We start from the raw sequence: 22,468 nt of genomic DNA, 5'->3' as shown, positions 1-22,468 counted from the left end.
ATTACTGGGCCTAGGCCATAAAGCTGTTATCTCACAGTTTTGAATGCAACCAGAGACAGAAAGTCTGTACTAGGAAGTTTCATGCATTGTCATTGGGGTGAACTAATTGCTACTCTTACTTTCTACAGACTGCACCAAAATGTAATTAGGAACCCCAGGTACTTGGATTGATAGGTCTCTCTCTTTTGACCATCATGTAACAGTGGTTCTCAGGAATTCTTTTTATTTAGCTAATCTACTTGCCAAATGAATATCAAGGTCTAAAGAGGTAATCACTCCCTTGTATTTAGTGTTAATCAGGCCAATTATCAAGTGCAACTCTCCCTTTGTGATGGATCACTCTAAGCACATCAAGCAATAAGAAAGATACTAAAGGTTCCTAATCAAATGGATCCCAAGCCTAAAGTTCTTGAACTACCAAGACAGACTGGAAGCTTTATCCCCTTATTCAGTGTCTTATAGACTTTTGAGGGGAGATCTCTGTTTTGTTTACCATACCATTAGAGATCCAATTGTCTTGGACTTCCTGTTTCTCCACACATCCAACATTTCCACCAACACTAGAACCAGTGGCCTAAATCTTCACCAACAGATAAATAAAACATGATAGTTTTATAAAATGGCACCTCCCAAACACTAAAGTAAACTTCTCCAACTCACTACCTTCCTTTAAGTTTAACCTATATTACTGGATGGATGACTGGATTCAAAATTTACTCCAGGATTGCCTTGTATGACCATCTAGAGAAAAGAGTTATTGCTGAGGGAAGGTATTGGCAAGGTAAGAATGGCCTTGAGGCTCAGTTGCCTTGGAATATCTATGAATTTATGAATAAGCAATGGCTTCCTACCAAGAATTAACATTTCCAGTAGATTTAAAATTTGTTGGGAGAGGTAAGTGGATCATAACTGTAGGTACTACTGTGAAGGCTGTCAGCCTAGCCAGATAGCATTTTATAGATAATTCTGTCATTTGTAAATATAAATGTTGAATTACAGACTTGTTTTCTTAATTGAAAGAAAATACTATGAAATGTTGAACGGAAAACAATGTAGCAACATTGCCGTCTGCTGTAAAGAAAGCTAAGCCAAGTATTTCTTGTCTGTCCTTTGAAGTTAAAATTATTTCATGTGTGTCCCTTCGAAGTTAGAATTTGGAGTCGATGAGTCTGGAGTGAAGCATCCTGCCTATTGTTTTAACTTAAGGAATAATTACTAGAGTTTACATGTGGAATGTCTTTTATTGATGTAGTTTCCTGTAGGTGCAAGATAACAAGACTGTAGTATCTGTCAGCCTGGAAACCTCAGGAAAGGATGAAGAATGATGTAATGTTTATCAGAACTGCAATTTCAATTTAATCAGAGAGAACCAAAGATTATGAAGCATTTTTGTCTTGACCATCCAACTCTCAGCACTGCCTGTTGTCTTATGTAAGTTATCTTAGACTTGTGTTTTCTTTTAGAAATAGCTAGAAACTAGAAAGATTAGACTAAGTGGTTTTCTGTGATATCAGAACTGTACTACTGAATTATTTTAAGTATTTCTCTGTGATCTCTGAAGTATTGACTAGCACTGTGTAGTAAGAAGTATTATCTTGTGTGTTTATTATTTATTATTAAATATTATAAAACATTTCAACTGTGGCTGTTTTGTGTAGAGATAAGTTAAGCTCTAAGTGTACATTGCATGTATATAAGGATCCTGTACTAAGTCACTCTAATAAGCCTTGACTGTTTAGTCATACTACCAATTTGATAATAATAGTGCACAGTAATAATTGGACACCCTTTTAAGGGCCTTTGAGTAGCTGATAATTATTAGCTGGGTGGTGGCATGATTTCTACTGTATAGTCTGGGTAAAAGGGGCACAGCTGGAGAACCTGTGCCAGCCTTCGCCAGAAGTGTCTGTGTGGTTGTATAAACTCTTATCTCAAAATGTATGTGTTTCAGCTACTTGGGCAGGGACACGAAGCACTGGATGGACAGAGAGAGTGCTAGAGGTTTTAGCTTGCCCACTAGGCTGAGATCTGGACCCTATAGCTGTGCCAGTGGGGAGTCTTATTGGGGACCTGGAGAGCAAGGGAGCAACCAGCCCTGGACTGACTGTGATCTCTGTGTGCTCTTAAGGGAAATTGCACTTTACTGTGTGTATTTGTTATCCTTTCCTCATATATGAGATGCCTCCCTGGTGTTAGTGGTGAGGATTGAGGCTCCTTGATTGCTGGGCCAGGGCACGGGCATCACATTTGTGTTTGGCAGTGGTGGGATATCCATACCACATATTAATTGGTTGGCAAATACTACTTGGCTTGTAGTGGTGTGGTTAGAGTGATTCCCGTAGCTTGTGTACAGTGAGCTTTGAAGATGTTTTTGTACTCTAAAACAGCTATGCAGTGAATGCTCAGAGTTCAGATCACAATTGTATTATTTCTTTTGTTAGCTTAGTTAGTCAGAGTGAGCAGGCAGCATGTCAGCAGAGGAGTATGGAAAGCTGACAAGAAGCCAGCTGGCAAAGATGTGCCTGGCTAGGGGACTGGTGCATGGAAACCTGAGTAAGGCAGACCTGATTGCAGCCTTGGTTACAGCTGCATCAGAAAACAGCAACCAGGAGGACAATCAGAATGGCAGTGGAGATATCATATCCACAGAGAATGGACAGCTCAACCTTTTTGCAGTGGACTTAATAATCCAGCTGGAGCCAAAGAGACTTGAGTTGGAGGTCAGGCATGTGGAATTAGAAGCAGCTGAGAGACTGAGGCATCTAGAGAGTGAGGAGAATGAGAAATTGCTATGTCTAGAAGCTGAGGAAAAAGAGAGGCAGAGGCAGCATGAGAAGGAGATGCTGACTCTTTGCCAGAGTCATGGAGGTAATGGGGAAGGGAGTAACTGAACCCCAGAAGCACAAAAGGTCAGTAAATTTATTCCACAGTTTAAAGATGGGGGATAATCTTGATAGTTTCATTCATATGTTTGACAGGGTATGTAAACAGTATGAAGTTGACCAAGGGCTCTCTGTATGGTTCCTGACCTCCTTACTCCATGGTAAAGCTGTAACTGTATTATCTAAAATGTCTGACGCTGCATGTTTTGGTTATACTGCTGTAAAAAAATTGTCTATTACAGTTTTTAAGCTAACACCTGAAACGTATAGGAAAAAGTTTTGTGAGCATAGACACAAGCCAGATGAAAGTGTGTGTGAATATGTTGCTGAATTGAGACTTATTTCGATAGGTGGATGAGTGGATGTCAGGTCACCACTTTTGAAGGGCTGGCAGACCTTTTGGTGAGGGAACAAGCTCTTAGCACTTTGCTTGAAGATATGAGGATCTGATTAGCTGATAGACAATGAGCTATTTCAGATGAGTTGGGGAAGAAGGGAGATCTATACCTGACAAGCAGGGCAGCCCTGCATAGGAAGAAGACCCCATAGTACTGCTCATGGGTCTAAAGACAGACTGCCCCAACAGAATCTGCCAGTAGCAGGGGAAGACACTAGTCCAGGTAAACATCCAGGAGCTAAATGTTTTGAATGCAACCAGTGGGGCCATGTGGCATACAGGTGTCTACAGATGCAAGTTGGGGAACAAAAGGTGAGGGAGCCAGTAAGTGGGAAATACAAAATGCTAATAGTAGGTTGTCTTGAGACAATAGGGGTACTAAACTACCATCCTGAAGATGTCTTGAGAGGGAAGGATTTGGATGAGGCAGTACCATGTGCTTATGCAGTTACACGCAGTCAGGCTAGGAGACAAGCATGTGGGTCTGGTAGTCTGGGGGAGACCCAGACAGACTGCATACTTGCAGCCAGGACTGGTGAGGTGGTTACTTCAGGGAGGGAGCTACTTTGTAGCAGTGAGACTGAAGGTGAGCCACAGTGGCTTGGCGATATTGATGGTCCCTTGGACAGAGTGACTGCAAAGGTAGAGGTGAGTAGTAGTACCCAGGCTGACAGTGAGGCACCACTGTTAGAGGGTGCCAGACTTCCTGTGGAAGAGAAGCTGGGAAGGGTTACAAGGAGAGAGTTGAGACAAGCTCAACTGTCAGACCCTACATTGCAAGGCCTGAGGCAGGTAGCTAGGGAGGCACCTGATTCTCAAGGAAAGGGGGAATCTGTATACTGGGACAGTGGACCCCAGAGGGAGGGCTAGAAGTTGAGAGAGTACAACAGTTGGTAGTGCCAAGAGCTTACCATCTGGCGCTTCTAGCCATAGCCCATGATATTCCCTTTGCAGGTCATATGGGCATAAAACATACAAAGAGGCATATTATGCAGAATTTCTATTGGCCTGGAATTTCCAGAGATGTAACAGGGTACTGCAGGATCTGTGAGCAGTGCCAAAAGGTAGGCAAGGCAGGAGTCAAGATGAGAGCTCCTTTGATGCCTTTGCCTGTGATTGCGGAGCCATTTCAGAGGGTAGATATGGATATTGTGTGTCCTCTGTGTACCCCAAGTTCCACAGGGAAAAAGTATATCCTACTGGTAGTGGATTATGCTACATGATACCCTGAGGCAGTGGCTTTGTCCTCCATTGAGGCAGAGAAGGTGGAAAATGCTTTGTTAGAGATTTTCAGCAGGGTAGGTTTCCCAAAAAAAATACTGACTGACAGAGGTTCTAATTTCATGTCAAACCTACTGGCTTGTCTGTGGATGTTCTGTGGGGTGAAGCACATGAAGACCACCGCCTACCATCCCCAGACTAATGGTCTTGTTGATAGGTTAAACTCTACAATCAAGTCCATGCTACGGGCATTTGCAGATCAGTTTAAGAGGGAGTGGGACAAATATTTGCCCCATCTGTTGTATGTTTACAGAGAAGTTCCCCAGGGAGCAACCAGCCCAGACTGACTGTGATCTCTCTGTGCTCTTAAGGGAAAGTGCACTTTACTGTGTGTATTCATTATTCTTTCCTCATATATGAGATGCCATCTCTGGTGTTAGTGGTGAGGATTGAGGCTCCTTGATTGCTGGACCAGGGCACGGGCGTCACAACTACCATAATGGAATGTTGTGCAGAACAGCAAAATCCAAATATTCTTTATACATGGGAAATGATATCATCTGATTAAGTGAGTAGGTCCTGTGAAAAGACTATGCCAAGAGAGTTGCATTGTTGCCAATGCATAGGAAAAATATTTAAAATCTATCCAAACTCATGTGCTATCCCCAATTCTATGAATTTTAATACCAAAGAAGTTTTTTTTTCATAAGAAGTATTCAAAACTTCTCAGGTCCTGATCCTCTTTCTACCTTCCAAAGAGGTCATACTTTACTGTGTATGAATGACTGCTGAAGTAGGTTGGAGGGAGCCTGTAATGTATGATACAAATGGGGCCACAGAAATCTAAGGATGAAGATCGGGCAAAGGTAGAAACCCTGCCAGTAGCTAAATGGATAACTTCTCTTTCCTTTTGATCCTAATTAGAAAAGTGGCCCTGCAAATATGAGATAAGTTCCTTATTAAAATAAGATTTTTATATAAATATACTATTTTAACCATATTCAATTTCTGGTCAGAATGGGAGATTGAAGATATATTAATTTACTGATGTTATGTAGCAGTGTGTCAAAAATAGCTTGGTGTTGCACTCAGAGAGTTAGCTTAGTTTCTAGGTAATTTGATTTCCATCAAACATAATTCTTGCACATCTTTAATGTCCATGCATGACATGGAGGGAAATTTGCTGAAGATGGGGTTCATTCAGAGGAAAGATAACTGCATTCTTATAGTAGCAGTTTAGGTAATGCAGTTTGCAAGTCGAATAAGATGACTCATACTTTTGCTGCTATGTATAAGTCTAATGAACTTGAGCAATCAGTGTATAAAGCATGCATCTTTCCATTCCCAAAGAAAAGGTGCATGTACTTTACTTCTAGATTGAAACATTGAGCATTATCCACACTTGATGCATTTTTTAACAGAATGAAGGTTAATGGTAAAAGTTCTTAAATGACATTTTGACATCATTCAGTCTAAAAATCAAAATGGAAGAGGAAGTTTATTCTGTGATGTAGGTAGGAAGTGACTAGGAATGCTGTTTGTATTTTTGGAATTTGTTTTTAGGATGTGTATCAAGTTTTGATGGGAAGTTCTAAGTTCTGTTCTGATATGCGGCTTGTAATTAAGTCTGGGCAGTAGTTTTTGTGCAATACTTTTTAAGGGAAAACCTGCATTCTACAGAGTGTTCTCTTTTTAAATGTCAAGCAATTTATCTTTTCTAGGTCAGTACAATAGTGTGTAGCATGTTCCCACAGAGAGATTGAGCCCAAACTGCTACACAGACAACCCATATTTGGTTAGTGGATCTGATGCTCGCTGGGTTCACTTTATCTTTACTACCCTTTTGCCATGGCCTGTATTTCCAAAGTTTAACTCTTTGCTGCTTACCTATCAAACCATCTGGATCAATCTGTTGGATGGAGTTGGGGGGATGAGACTAAATGGCCATTGTCAACTTACCTATTCTAGGTTGGGGGATGGTTGTGGCTTGCCACTTGGGTGCCATGTAAAAAGAATAATAGGTACAGAGGTGTAGCTCCCATGAAGCTCAAATCTACAGAGCGTATGCTGGACGAAGGTTAGGGGAACCAAGGCTGTCATGTATATCCTCATGTAAGCTGGAGAGTATCTGTCATCTTCAAGATATCAATCAACAGGCCAACTAGGAGAAGGAAAGGGACCACAAGGCAAAAGGTGGTAGGCAGGTAAAAAAGGTGGTGTGCAGATGAGGAAAGTTAGGCTACAAACTGGGCCTAATGTTTTATAGGCAATACCCTGAATTAATTCAATTACTTGGGCTTTAACTGTTTTTGCACTGAAATTACCTACACACACACACACACACACACACACACACACACACACACACACACACACACACACACACACACACACGCACACAGTCACTGCCATCTCCTCAAACATTCACTATTTACTGCTTTTACAAACTCATGCATCACTGGACTGCATTATGTAGATTTCAGTATTTGAATATATGCTAACATCTGCTCTCTACTACATGTAAGCAACTTGACTAAGACCCAGAAGTAGCATTACTTGTATTTACTTTATTTTTTATTTATTCTGTGTTGAATAGGGTAGTCCCACTAGCCCAGTGTCCTCTTTTCAGGAGAGAATCAAAAGTGCTATTCATTGGTCAGGGCACAAGGATGCTTCCTTACTCTGTTCTTCAATAAATGCCATGAGATTTTTTTGCATCCACCTAAGCTACTACTTACTCAGGCAGATGGAACCTCAGTCTTTGGCTTCTTTAGGGAGTTTGTGTTTGAGTTTATGAATAGTTTTCATTCTGGTGTGAAACATGCAGTTAGCATTTCACATATGACATTTACACAAGATGTTATGCCCAATGTTAGGAAAATGGATGGAATGACTGTTTTATCTTGTTTCGTGTTGATAATTAGGCTTAATTATGTGAATCAGTCAGTAGTGGAGTGCTTACTAAAGATAATTTCCTTAGTTATATTGCTGTAATGATTGCCAGTCAGAAAAGGTAAGGTCACTGTGATAAAGACAGCAGTTCTGACAAAGTAAAACCAGTGTGATTTAATTGACAATAAATGAGAACAACAGAGGTCAGAAGACTGGTCCTTGATGAACACCAGTTGGTAAAGAGTAGACAGAATGGAGTAGAGCATAACAGAGGTGGATCTTGCATATAAATAGTCTTTGAACTAATTTATTGATATAGTGTTACATCCAATAGAATGGAAGTTATTGCAAAAGTTTTCATTAAGTCAGGTAGCAGAAGGCTTTGACACAGTCCACAGATACAATTTACCATTATTATATAGAAGTAGATATATTACCTCTAAAGGGGCAAAATGTAGTAGTTGTAATATATTTTTTACAAAATGCATACTAAGTTGTCGAAAGAATGATGTCTGAATCGAGGTGCTGCATTATCTGAGAGGTAACCTTTTCTAACACTATTGAGGGGTTAAAGAGAATGGCAATATGTTTTTAATGATTAGGAGATGTGGGTTTAATTATTTTGGGTAAAAGAATGATTTTCTGGCTGATTTCCACAGTTCAAGCATGCTCCCAGAACTTAAAGAAGCATTTATTATATGGTAATTGGTTATGTGTAGAAGTATTTCAGATGTTAAATGTGAAGTCTGTCTGATTCAGAGTGACTGTGTGCCATTATGTGTTTTTTAGGGTCTATGTTAAATCACTGAACGCTTAAAAAAGCAAACGATGATTTATCGTCCCCATGTACGCGAAAGCTTTCAATCTCGAATGCTTAGAACAGTGATTTTTTTCCAAGGGAAAAAAATCGCTGTTCCACAAAAAAAAGTTTAAAACATTACATAAAGTGGGGGGCTTTATCCCCCACAACCCCCTATGTGGCGGGCTGTGCCCCCCATACCCCCACACTTAAATATACCAACTCCGAGATCGCACTACATGATGAAAACAGCAAAATAATGAAATGGCAAAGTGATTTCTTTCCCAGGGAAAGAATTTGCTTATATGCTGTTTCGCTATTTTGCCTTTTTGTGCTTTTAAGTTCGATCAAGACGCATTCGAAAGAATACGTCATTGATCATTTTAATAAGAACCCTTTTTGGGTCTATGTTAAATCATCGAATGCTTAAAAAAGAAAATGATGATTTATCGACCCCATGTAAGCGAAAGCTTACAATCTTGAATGCTTAGAACAGAGATTTATTTTCCAAGGGAAAAAAAAATCGCTGTTCCACAAAAAAAAAAAAAAAAAAAAAAGTTTAAAACATTACATAAATTGGGGGACTTTGTCCTCCACAACCCCCTTCTTAAATATACCAACTTCGAGATCGCACTACAATGACAAAATCGGCAAAATAGTGAAATGGCCAAGCGATTTCTTTCCCAGGGGAAAGAATTCTCTTATATGCCATTTTGCTATTTTGCCTTTTTGTACTTACAAGTTTGATCAAGATGCATTTGAAACAATACATCTTCGATCATTTAATAGGAACCCTTTTTTAGACACTTATTTATTCTTTGTAACAGAATGAACATCACTTGGAAATGGCAGTTAGCATGGATTTTGGAAAATTAACTTTGATCATTAAAATAACATGGGGAGGTGTTTATAATAAAGCCAGCATTTATGAAGTAGATGGTCAGCTTTGTAAAAGACAGCATGATGCTGAAAAACTATTGCGGAGGAAGGTACCTAAGGGTTGTTGATGCTGCACTGTTAGAATTTTTAATTCTTTACACAATTCATTCATTTCACTCATTCTCCAATTACCTGCCAAATTGAATTAAAGGGCACGGAGTAGATGAAGCCTATTCAGGCACTCTATGGGCACAAGGAATATAAAACATTTCCTTATTTGTGTTTCAGAACATTAATGGAAGCACACACACATTCATTCGCACATGGCAATGCACTCTTATTGACAGTTTAGAGAATCCAGAATTCCATTGTGATATACTCGCTGGATATTGGAGGAAAGTAGAGAACTCAGTCAAAATCTCCTTAGACTAAGAGTGGGCAGAAGAAGACCTTACCCAAAAGGCAATCCTGTTGCAAAGAAATAAATTAGGGGTCCAAGCTCTGTAGGGTAGTAATGTTAACCACCACACTTCTTTGCATCCCTAGGATTTATTCCATAGTTGTTTGATTTATTTTGCAGGATAAAGTGTTTATTTTTGGTTTAAAGTTTCTTACTTTTTGATGTTATATAAACCTGCAAATTGCAACTCCTGGTAAAGGCCCTTACTTTTTTATCAGCATATTTCTTTCACATTTCCTCATATGATTTTTAAATTTCTTCTTCCTAAAGGATGATGCTCTGTCAGAGATATTCCGTCATGAAATACTAACAAATGATAACCAGATCTACTGTGACTCATGTGACGAGAAATGTGATGCAGAAATGGTAAGCCCTGTATATTTCTTTTGCAATTATTAGCATTTTATAGGAAATTTGAACTGGACAATTAATAACTGAAACACATATGGGTGTGCTATATTACTGTGCTGTGTTAACAGCTTTGTTTAAAGCTATATTAGTTATATGATTAGAGAGTGTCAGTCAAGTAGCTCACTTCATCATTCATTTAGTCACAGAAACTTACATCTAAAACTCATAACATCGAATCCCAAAACATTGAAAACTACAAAAGAACTATAAATAACATCCCACACACTGTTTGCTATGTTTATGCAGGGGGGCAAGCACCCCTGCACCCCCTAAGTAGGGGACTCTGTCCCCCACACCCCCCGTAAATTAAATATACCAACTCCAAGGTTGCACTACAGTGGAGTTTTAGATATTATGAAATTTAGATGTTATTGTGTTGATGTTTTGAGTTTAGATGTTATGAGCTTTCGATTATATGAAGTGGAACCGTCTACATAGCTCATTTTAATACATTTATGTCTTGTTTGTCTTTTTTCAGTTAAAGAATCATATGACTTTACCAACATTTGATTTTTCATGACTTGTAACAGCCAGTGTCATACATTGTGCTACCTACATACTATTTTGTACACTTTATCTACTCTTAAACTATATATATGTTGTTAGAATGACCAAAATTGTCTATAATGATATAACTATATGATTGCCCAGATGTGTAGTATATCTTGTAACCTAGTTCACATTCTATCAACTTACTATTGTATAGTATTCCTTATGTGACTTGTATTGTTTTTGGACTATAATGTATTTGTATTGAACTATATGTGCAGCTTTTCTCCCCAGGCCTCCACTGAAAACAGGTTCTGTAGACCCAGTCAGACCACCCCATAAACAAATGTCAAATAAATAAATAATAAATAATTCATCAGGAACATGGATAAATGAACTTGTACTTGGGGACAGGCCTGAAAGTGTTGTCCACCCTGAATGCCTGGTCACTGTCAGTGCCTAGTTCAATTGTAACTATACATAGTCTCAATTATGCTGTTCTAAAATACTGTCATATCCCGACTAGGACCTACCTGAAAAAAATTTACTGGCTCTGCCATGTGAACTTACAACCTAAAAGGTGAAAGGTGGGGGAATAGGTACAATAGCAACTAAGTTCCAGATAGGTAAGAGAAGGATTAATGTATGCTATACCTTTCATTAGTAAACATCTCTAGGGATATGGAATATAACCTCACTGCTGAGGCATGAGTCAGAGCTCCCATTCCAGTTAGATCTGGTTAGTATTAGGGTAGGTTTTATAGCCAGACTACTCAGAAGAGGGCAGTGTCTTCCTTGCTTTAAAGATAACTTTCAGGATATGCCTTGAGGGGGAATACTCTGGAGTACCCAGGTGGGTAACATTTACATGGAGTTTGTGCCATTAAAAGAAAGGATTGCCTTAATATGATTACAAGATGCTTAAATGACAACTCTCTATGATATGTCTACATAAGCACCTAACAACTATTGAAAGTATTTTTTTTTTAGAGAATGTGCATGCATTGCTCAAAAGTGCACTGCCAACAGATTGTGTAGTTCTACCGGGAGATTTCAACACTCACATGAGAATGATACAAAAAAGACTAGCAAGGCTACCATGACCGTAAGCATATACTTTATTAAAAACAATAAAATGGGTAAGCACTTTCATGTAAATAAGCTTCTTCAGATCCATAAATAAAACCTTCATTGCTGTTCTTTTATGTTTAATATACCAACAATCACAGAAAGGCATAGATGTAATCACCAATCACATTAACAATTCAATTTGCACCCTTTTAAGGCAGGTTGTTAAACACACACTAGTATGAATTCCATGATATTTATCAGCCTATAGCCTAAGTATCCATTGTAACTCTGCCCTCTCTATACAGTTGTTAAGGTCACCTCCCCTGATGTTTTTATGTATATGCTGTGGAACCTTGAAAGAAAATTTATGCCCATTATTTTCAACTATATGTTTAGTCAATGCATTCTTCATATTCTTAGTTCTGATATCATAAATATGTCTTAATATTCTTTCTTTAAACTTTTTAACAGTCTCTCCCAGATAGAAACATGCAGATATGTTACAGGTGGCCAGATAAACAACTTGTGCTGTTTGACATGCATAACGAGTGAGTTTAAAAGTAAAATTGAGCCGCGGATGCTGGAAAGTCTGCTGTTCCAAAATTACCAAGCAGGCTCTACATGCACTGCAAGGAAAAAAGTGCCTATTTTCAAAATACTGGGAGGTTGTAGCTGTCCCTGGTCACAAAACAAATTCTTAAGGTTGTTAGTTTCTAAAACTAGGTTTATGTCCAACTATTTCAGCCATCTTTTGATCAAGTCAAAAGCTGCTAATTTTTGCATATAATGGCACAAACGGAATCCACATCATTAGTAAACTTAGTAACAAACCTCAATCTATGAGTAAAAGAAGTATTCCTTTGATGACCAATAAAGGACCTTTTCTTATTACCATCTGAATAAAATTGTCTAACTGTAGTATGTCTATTATTCAATACCTCGCATTTGATGTTATCTATACATTTTTTATCATAGCCTCTCACTAAAAATTGTTCACTGTTTCCCTAGTTTTAACACAATCATCCTCTCTCATACATAGGCTAGAGGCTCTAATAAATTGACTTTTAATAATATTAGGAAAAATATGTCTAGAATGCATACTTCCAAAAGATAACAAACTATTCTTGCAGCATTCCTTTTTATGTAACATAGTATTAATGGCACTCAAAGGGTCCATACTAAGGTAGACATCTAAAAAATGAACAGTATGCCCATAGCGACACCCCATTTCTGCAGATAAATATCCTGCCAAAAGATGAAGGCATTGTTTTCTAAAATTAACTTAAGTAAAGTGCAAATGAGAATAACAGTGTGATTACTGCATTCACTTTTAACATTAAGTACATTTCTTATAGCCTCAATTCCAAAGTCATTGGGTTTAGGGGGATTAGAACCATTTTTGTAGATGAGGTCAGTGCTGTAATTAAGCAGTACCATTGTGTTAAGCCTGTGGGCATTGGTATTATTCAGTTGGAAATGCTGAAGGCACCATATATTATTCAGATGTTATGCATAACAAGCTTTCTCTATCTTTCTAAGAAGGCTGGAAGATTATCTCTGGGTTGACAAAGCAGGGTTGTTATCTCTCTTTTTCAAAACACAGATAAAATGTTTTGCTTGAAATACAGAGACATCATACATCTTTGTTTCCCTGAGAAGGCCTATGGCAGTGTGCTGGAAAAGAGATTTTGCCCAGTAACTGAACCTCTGTTTCAGTAAGAGGAATGCAGATTTCATCTGGAATTGTGATCAATTCTTTATCCTTGTACAAACACTGGTGAGGTTAAGGGAGAATATCTGGAGAAAGTATATAAGTGCATAATACAGTGTATCTTGACAGAGGTGGTATAACAGCATTGGAGCCATTGCTATTGTGAGAGCTATATGGTCATTGTATTTGCAGGCTGAGCGCTATAAGCACATTCACTACTTCAGCTTGAGGGCCCTTAAAGTATCTGTAGGATCCTGCCAAGGCTGGGATTTTTCTCCCCCTTTTATTTGTGATTTTAACAGATAAAATATCAATCAGACACAAAAGATGGATTATATCTAATCTGTGAAATTACTTTTGCATCTTTATGATATGCAGATGGTATTATATTCTTATTTTCAAGTGACTGTGGTCTCTAGTGTACACTCAAGTGGTTCCCTGCTAAATGTGAAACAGCTAGTGTGACTATCAGCACCCTCATATCAGGGGTTACTTTTATCTCTTAAAAAATATAGGCTTACTCTCTTCATGTAATGAAATGGGACCCAGTATTTGAAGTATCTTGGCATACAGTTTGTGAGAGAAGGCACACTATGCTGAGAAAGTAATCTGTGGATGGGTGAAGAGTTAGCAGTAGTTCAGATGTTGTGTCAGAATGTGTTGGTGGAGCAGGAACTAAGTCTTAGGATGAAATTCCTGATTTGCTACATAATGCACATCTCCATCCACACTTACGATCATTTGCCTTGGTCAATGAATGAAAAGATGACACTGCAGATACTTGGTAGAAGGATGACACTACAGATACTACCAGTAGAAGGATGACACTACAGATACTACTGGTAGAATGCAGCTTGTTTTTATGGCAACTGGGCTCTATTTCCCATGACAGAGTGGGGAGTCGTCAGTCTACAAAGTTCTTCTGCGTTAACACAAGTACTTGAGTCACTGTGGGCATTTTGTGAGGATGAGCCCCCCCTTGGGTATATTCTATGGAAGGATTGCCAGGTATGGCCCGCTAATAGGGTACTCAGGGCACACCCAGGGCATGCCACAAGGTGTCTAACTCTCAGCTTGCCTGGGAATGCTTGCAAATCATGAGCCTGAACTGGAGACCATTGCTGGGAATAAGGATGTCTCATCTGCCCTGCATGGCTTGCTTCCACTGTAAACCTCACCAGGAATAGGTCTGTAAAATGGATGGCTGGATGAACGGACAGGCAGATGGATGAATGGACGACATCAGAAAGAAGCAAAGTAATGAGGAATGCAATATCCTGTTTCTTTTACATGGCAGCAAATACTGGTCTTACAATATACTACACTGTAGATCTGAATAATCAAGAGATAATAAGCTGCCAAAAATCTTTGAATGTTATGAAGATCTAAATATGGGAAACGATTCAGAGTTGTTCTTTAAAGACAATAAAATGCTAAGATAAGTCTTTTAAAAATGTATCTAAGGTTGCTGCATATGAATGTGTGCAATGCTGTGTATTCTGAATATGTGATGTTGCATATTTAAATGTTTTATAACCATACACAGTGCTACTCAGTTCTGATATAATACACACACATGCACGTTTTATCGTTTATATATATATATATATATATATATATATATATATATATTTTTTTTTTTTTTTCTTCCAAAACCTTGCTGACGTGCTTCCATAAATAAATTTAATCATCTTTTTATTTTTACCCAGCAATATTACTTTGAAACCTTACCAAATATTTTGGTCCTTCAGCTGAAGAAATGTGGTTCACTTACCTCTTTTCAAAACATTTCACTCCCTTCAACATTGTGCTTTTCAAAGACAGATAGTGTGAGTATAATATACTTATTTTCCTAACTTTATATGTGAAGTAGTATTTTAGCCATAAATATTGGTCATTGTCTCAAATGACTCAAGAACAATTGACGTTCCTTGTATGATGGAATTTGTTTAGACTATTCATAGGTTTGTTATGATATCGAATAGCAAATTATCTTGGAGTTGTTTGTGGTCTGAGTGAATGCAATGCTATCTGTATGTTTTTTTCTCTAAGCTGTAATAACTTTGTGACTCTGAGATGTAATTATAGACTGTAAAGATTATTGTATGTGTTTGGGTTTTACTTTGTGACCACATAAGTGGAAAATAATATTTACAGATAACTATTGCCCAGTTATATGAAAAAAAAGTTTGATAGAAACAGCAGCAATAATCTCATTAGTAGTGACATTAGTGTTCCATTTTTCAGGAAAGATGCAAAAAAAACTCAAATCTAGACTGTGTAATTGTTGGAAAGACATATGATGTTCATGGAATTTGGTAGCTTATTACAGAATACTCTTTCAATTTCAGTCGAATTTCTTCTCATATTTACTGCTTGCACTACTATCAGTTTGCTTTATTATGTGCTTTGTACCTAAAACAGTTAAAATTTTGTGCATGCATATGTATATATATATATATATATATATATATATATATATATATATATATATATATATATATATATATATATATATATATATATATATATATATATATATATATATATATATACACACATATATATGGGAGCACTACAGAATCCCAAAAGCACAAAATCCTGAAGACCAAAATCCTGAGACCAAAATACTGAAACTTCAAAATACTGAAAACTAAAACACACAGGATACCAACACTTATTATATTCCAGCTCAAATACATACTGAAACAAATAAAACACAAACTATATTACTGTTCTCTAAGTATAAGCAGGGGGGCAAGCTACTTAAATATATCAGTGTTAAGATTGCACTTCACTACACTAAGTGCAATCTCAGAGTTGATATATTTAAGTAGCAAGGGGTGTGGAGGGCATAGCCCCCCACATGGGGGGGGGGTGCAGGGGGGCTTGCCCCCCCATGCTTATACTTAGAGAAGAGTAGTGTGGTTTGTGTTTTATTTGTTTCTGTATGTACCTGTGTTGGAATATAGTAAGTGTTGGTATCCTGTCTGTTTTCAGGATTTTGAGTTTTCAGTATTTTGAGTTTTCAGTATTTTGAACTTTCAGGATTTTGGGCTTTCAGGAGTCTGTAGCATTCCTATATGTATATATATATATATATATATATATATATATATATATATATATATATGGATCTCCTTCTGTTTGTCAAAAACACACTTCATTGAGAAACAGAAGGTCGAACCCACTTAAGAGAAATGCACTACATCGGAAGTGCACTTTTGTGAAAGATGATTCACTAAAGCATGTTACAGTGGATATAAGGAAATATATCCTTTTCCCCACTGTAGTGTGATCTTGGAGTTAGTGTATTTAAGTGTGGGGGGGGCACAAGCTTGTCCTCCCTGAAAAACAGTGTTTGCAGTAGTTTTTTTATTTATTTTTTTTTCAATTTGATGAATTGGCTTTCGCGAAAGTGCACTGTCGATGTAGTGCACTTTCATGGAAGTGGGGTTTTACTTTAATTTTTCAAGATTGTGCAATTTCGATAAAGATAAGTAGACCCATATATATATATATATATATTTATATATATACACACACACATGCACACACACACACACACACACACACATATATATATATATATATATATATATATATATATACTGAGAGAAAGACACAGAGATCTGTAAATATATAGTTACAGTTTATATATAATATATAATGTATAATATATAATATTCACTGACCATGAAATGGGACTATATGGCCTCCATCCTCAAGCAGCATTATCAAAATTCCAAGCTTATTCTTTTTGTTATTACCTCCATTTAACAGGACTTTCTAAAGAAAAACAGAATACAAAATGTAGTACTGAACAGGACTGAGATTGTTGTATGACTTGAAGAAGATGACCATGTCTGCAGGATTGTTTTAAGGAAAAGAAACCTTCCAACATTAAGACCTCCACAAGTTAAAGTGCAGCAGTTATGGAGTTTTTCCATCTTAGTTGGCCCATAAGGAGAATGTCCATTTTCCATTTAATATTTCTTTCACTGAAACATTTTGACAAGTTGATTTATGTACTTCTGGTAGGTTTTAACATATCATGGTTCAAGATCCTGAGTCAGGGCTTGCACTGTATCAGTACCTAGTAAATATCAAAAAAATAAAAATAACTCGTGAGTATAATGGTTGAAAAAATATGCATTTTAAAACTTTATTTTGTGAGTTTATAGAAAATAAAACTGGTCTGCAAGAAAGAAATTCGAAGTGGAGAGACTTAAACAACAAACATATCACATTTGTTTTAAAACATTATTTAAAATAGTTGTGCCCTAATAGACAAGGTAATGAACTGCAAGCTGAGGGCTATGATGGGAAAGATATAGAAGTATCTTAGTGGAACAGGCCTTGGGCTAGCAACCTAAGCCTGTAAAACCCGTAACTGCTACAGAAACGACAACTGCTGAAAGGTGCTCTTTGGCCGATGTGCCACATGGTGTGAAAATGGGAAAGAGAGAGAGAGAGACAGAGAGAAAGAGACTGGAACAGACAATATTATATTGCTGTATGTAACTCTAACTATATATGTAACTATATATATATATATATATATATATATATATATATCTAGGGTTTATATCATAACATCGAAGTAGTAAAACATTGAATGTTATAATATCGAACCCAAAACAGCGAACGCTGAAAATAGCAAAGCTGCAGAACATCGACTTCTTTCCTTGGGAAAGAATTCAGTGGGCTGTTTCTGCCACTTTGCTATTTTCTCCACTGTGGTGCGAAGGTTATGGACCAGGTTAAGGTAAGTGTGCAAACGGACCGGGTTAAGGTGAGTGTGGGAATGGGATAGTTAGGGACCTTAGGGTTAGGGAGCAGGTAAGGTGAGTGTGTGATAGTTAGGGGCCTTAGGGTTATGGAGCAGGTAAGGTGAGTGTGCGATAGTTAGGGACCTTAGGGTTAGGGTTTGGGTTAAGGTAAGTGGATAGATAGTAGTGTATGTACAGTTTAGTGTAGGGTTAGGAGTAGGATTTTAAGTGTATATGGGTAGATTACTTTTTTGTCTGTGTTTTTGTTGTGTGTGCGTGTTTCTCAGAACAGCAAATATTTTCCCTGGGGAAAAAATGAAAAAATTAGCTGTTCTGATCTTTCGATTATATCACATTTCGAAATTCCAAGTCCGAGCTTATGTTGTTTGATATTTTGGGATTTCGATTATGTGATATAAACCCTATATATATATATATATATATATATATATATATATATATATATATATATATATATGTATGTACGTCAGTCTACTTCAGAAGACTGACAAACCAAAAGACTGAATCCCAAAATACTGAAAACTCAGAAAACTGAAGGATGGAATTTGCCCCTTCTCCACTGTTGTGTGATCTTGGAGTTGGTATATATAATTAGCATGGGGTCACCCCCCACATGTGGGGTGCAGGGGATTCAATCTTTTGGTTTGTCAGTCTTCTGAAGTAGATCCATAAATGTATATAAAAGAATGGCAACAGGGCTATCCGCCTGACAGTTTGAACCTTGGCAATAGATGATTGTTACTGTTGAAGTGACATCCCACCAATATGCACAAATGGGAAAAAGGAATTGTGGATGGATGGATACATACATATACATATATATACACACACAACAGACATTTATTAATAAACAGCAACCATTTGGAACAGAGAACACAAACGCTTACTGGTCATAATTGTAGCAGACATACAATGATATCCAGCTAACAACAAACTTATAACAGTATTTAACCATTAACAAAGGAAATCTTCCAAAAGAAAATTATATACATAATAGAGAAAAAGCTAAGGATTTTATAAAATGCAAGACTGGTGCCATTTTACAAGCAAAACAGAAGTTACGAAGTGATACGCTGTAAAAACATCTGAGGAGGGAATTCTTTGGCTCCTTAATAAATATAACCCAAAGTGAGGTAGTGTTTCAAGAATTATGGGAGGCACATGCAATTCTAGAAGGGAGAGTAGTCTACAGCTGCTAGGGCACTTTTTACAAAAAAAGTTATACCCATATTCACTACCTAAGAGAAACTGTTCTATTGAGAGATGGGATGAAGTTTTCCAGTTAGAGGAAATGTAAGCCTGCACAACAGATTAGAATTGCAGAATCCATGATTGATAACAAAGGCTGTGAGCATGGGAGATGCATTTAGCAATGCCCCCCCCCCTAAAAATGGTTTTGAAAATGAGAAGTTAGTACTTAAGATATCAATCTCCAACTGTCGAATCTGGAACCAGAGCTTAGAGGCAGGAGGGCAGTCCCATAATATATGAGTCGTAATGGGGTTGGGGATCCCTCACCCTGTGCAAAGGATATACTCTGCAAAACCTTTAAAAACACTGACTGCGGGTGCCCAGTATCCATTATGTATTAATAATACTGGGTGTATGGAAACTCCTTCAAGCTTCTAAATAAGATGCAGATTTGGACACAAGCATCTGATAGATTTTAGAAGTTTTATACTTTTCCCTTACTCCTCTGTTTCAGGCAGATCTGTTCTTGACCTTTGGTAACATAGCAGTATCATAAGGAATATGGGCCACAAAGGGGATGGGCAATCATATATTGAAGGTGTAAAAACTTAAAAAAACAGTATTAGGTAATTTCCGTATAGCCGCAAAACTGTTGTAACTATGTAGGCAACAGTGCCCCTATACACTGTTAATAAGATTACACAGCCACTTTATTCAACATATTTAACATTTTTATTGGAATAAAATAACTCATACGTTTATACAGAATGCCAGCTAAGGAAACTGGAATTAGTCCAAAGGAAATTCATTAAGCATGTTCTTATAGTCAGACATTTAAGTTATCATTTTAGATACTTGAAACTAAATTTGGTTTCATTCCATTGTAGATATTGTCAAGGAAAAGCTATTTCAGCTTGTGAAGATTGGGGGAAGAAGGGTGAAGGCTGCCAGCCTAGTCAAATAGAATCTGATACATAATTCTATCATTTGTAAAAATAAATGTAAAATACAAGCTTGTGTTCTTAAATGAAAGAAAACACTGTAAAATGTGAATTTCAGGATTGTAGCAACATTGCCATCTGCTGTAAGGAAAACTAAGCCAAGCATTTCATCTGTTCTTTTGAAGTTAAAATTATGTCTTGTATACTCTTTTTATCTAAATAGTGGTGCTGAAGATGCTAACTGAACACATTCTTTCTATTGTCTTAACTTAAGGAATAATTACTAGAGTGTACATGTGAAATGTCTTTTATTGTTGTAGTTTCCTAAGCATGTCTTAGATTGTTAAATAATGTAGCTTTTTGGCCTGAGAACTCCAGACTAAGTGTCAAAATGATGTAATGTGTATACACTGGGAAAACTTAAGTGTAAAAATGATGTAATCTGGGAGGGCCCTGCAGAAATGTGTTAGTGATTTTAAAAACTATTGTTGAGAGAGAGACTATAAGCATTTTGATCTTGATATCCAACCTTCAGCACTGCCTTATACTCTCTTTATGTAATTAGTATCTTAGAAGTACATCTACTTGTAGTAATAGCTAAGAACTTAGAAGAAAGTTAGACCAAGTGTTTTCCTGTTATATCAGAACTTTTCTACTGTATTGTTTTAAGTTTCTGTGTGATCTCTGAACTCTTAGATATCATTGTGGTGTAGTGTATTGTCTTGTGTTTTTAATTATTTATTATTAAATATTTTAAAACCCTTTACCTGTGGCTGGTTTGTTTAGAGATAAGTAAGCTCTAGAGTGCATTGCATATTTATAGAGTTTATTGTACAAGGCCTCTCTAATAAGCCTTAAGACTGTTTACACTGTTTACACATTACCAATTGGATAATAATATTGCACAGTAATAATTGGACAACTTTTTAAGGGCCTTTGGGTAGCTGATAAGTATTAGCTGCTGGTGGCAGAAATTACTACCATATAGTCTGGGTAAAGGGGTACAGCTTTAGAATCTGTGTTAGCCTTTCTCAGGAGTGTCTGTGAAGTTGTATAAATACTTATCTCAAAGTGTGTGTGTGGTGTGTCAGCTACCTGGGCAGGGACATGAAGCACTAGTGGGACAGAGAGGGTACTGGAGGTTAGCTTGCCAGTTAAGCTGAGATCTGGACCCTATAGCTGCGCCAGTGGGGAGTCTGATTGGGGACGTGGGGAGCAAGGGAGCAACCAGCCCCAGACTGACTGTGATCTCTGTGTGCACTTAAGGGAAATTGTACTTTACTGTGTGTATTTGTTATCCTTTCCTCTTATTTGAGATGCCCTCCCTGGTGTTAGTGGTGAGGACTGAGGCTCCTTGATTGCTGGGCCAGGGCATGGTCATCACACAGCTTATAGGGCATTTAATGGCATAACTCTCCAGGCTACACAAAATTTGGAATTCCACTATAATCCATTAACACCAAAATATAAAAGCTTTACTTTAATATTAATTTGAATAAAACACCATTTAGAGGCAAATTCATTGCACAAACCTTTCCAAAAATTGGGATCATGTGCCATACAGGTTAATGGATCTGAATACCATATCACAGTTTAAGAAGGAATTGGGTCTTTGGATAAGGGATGAAGGATGTAATTGTTAATTTTCCGAGTCATTGATTTTCAGTGGCCTTAGGGCCTAAACATGGTATTACAACTAATGAGCTTGGAATTCTTTTTTGCTATGTTGTAAGTTATGTTATTTATAAAAAAGGAAAGGAATTTGGGAAGTAGTACTGGTTCTTAGAAGACATCTGCTGTAGTAGTTCCTTTTGACAAATGTTGATTATGTGGAAAGGAATGTGGTAAGTAGTACTGGTTCTTGGAAGACATCTGCTGTAGTAGTTCCTTTTGACAAAAGTTGATTATGTTTTTTTTAAGTTGAAGGATTAGTTTTCAGTGTAGTTTGTAAACCATTTAATCACTCCATCACTACATCCTACTTTTTGTAGTTTGAGTAGAAGAATATGCTGACCAATGTACTCAAACCCTCTCTTTAGATTGATTAAGATGACCCCTGTGAGGAATCTGTACATTCCTGTTGGAATATGTTTCCAGTGATTGTGCATAGAGCTGTAAGAGTGGTATAGCTGTGATGCCATTTTGGAAGTCAGTAGGCAAGCCGTATGTATTTATGGACTCCAGCTTATGCATTTCACTTTTTTCAAATATCTTATTCAATGGACATAAGACTGAAATGGGATAATAGTCCTGAGGATCTGAAAGACATGAGGCTTTGGGGATGGCTATCATTAGTATATATTTCAATTGATGTAAAACTTCGCTTACAGT

The 22,468-nt window shown here is 37.3% G+C and overlaps 1 protein-coding gene across 3 annotated transcripts in view; it reads left to right on the top strand.

The window, feature by feature from the left end:
* LOC122798604 (ubiquitin carboxyl-terminal hydrolase 47-like) overlaps window positions 1–22,468 on the top strand; it is a 766,891-nt gene that overhangs the window by 235,148 nt on the left and 509,275 nt on the right. For all 3 annotated transcript variants that reach the window (XM_044067681.1, XM_044067680.1, XM_044067682.1), the window contains 2 exons: window positions 9,801–9,896; window positions 14,922–15,041. In XM_044067681.1, coding sequence (XP_043923616.1) covers window positions 9,801–9,896; window positions 14,922–15,041 — 216 coding nt within the window. The remainder of the gene's footprint in view (window positions 1–9,800; window positions 9,897–14,921; window positions 15,042–22,468) is intronic.

Source organism: Protopterus annectens, chromosome 3.part1 (assembly GCF_019279795.1).
Source record: "Protopterus annectens isolate FY-2018-M chromosome 3.part1, PAN1.0, whole genome shotgun sequence".
NCBI classification, from domain to species: Eukaryota; Metazoa; Chordata; order Ceratodontiformes; family Protopteridae; genus Protopterus; species Protopterus annectens.
The sequence above is the reverse complement of the archived record's forward strand: the minus strand, read 5'-3'. Positions and strand labels throughout refer to the sequence as shown.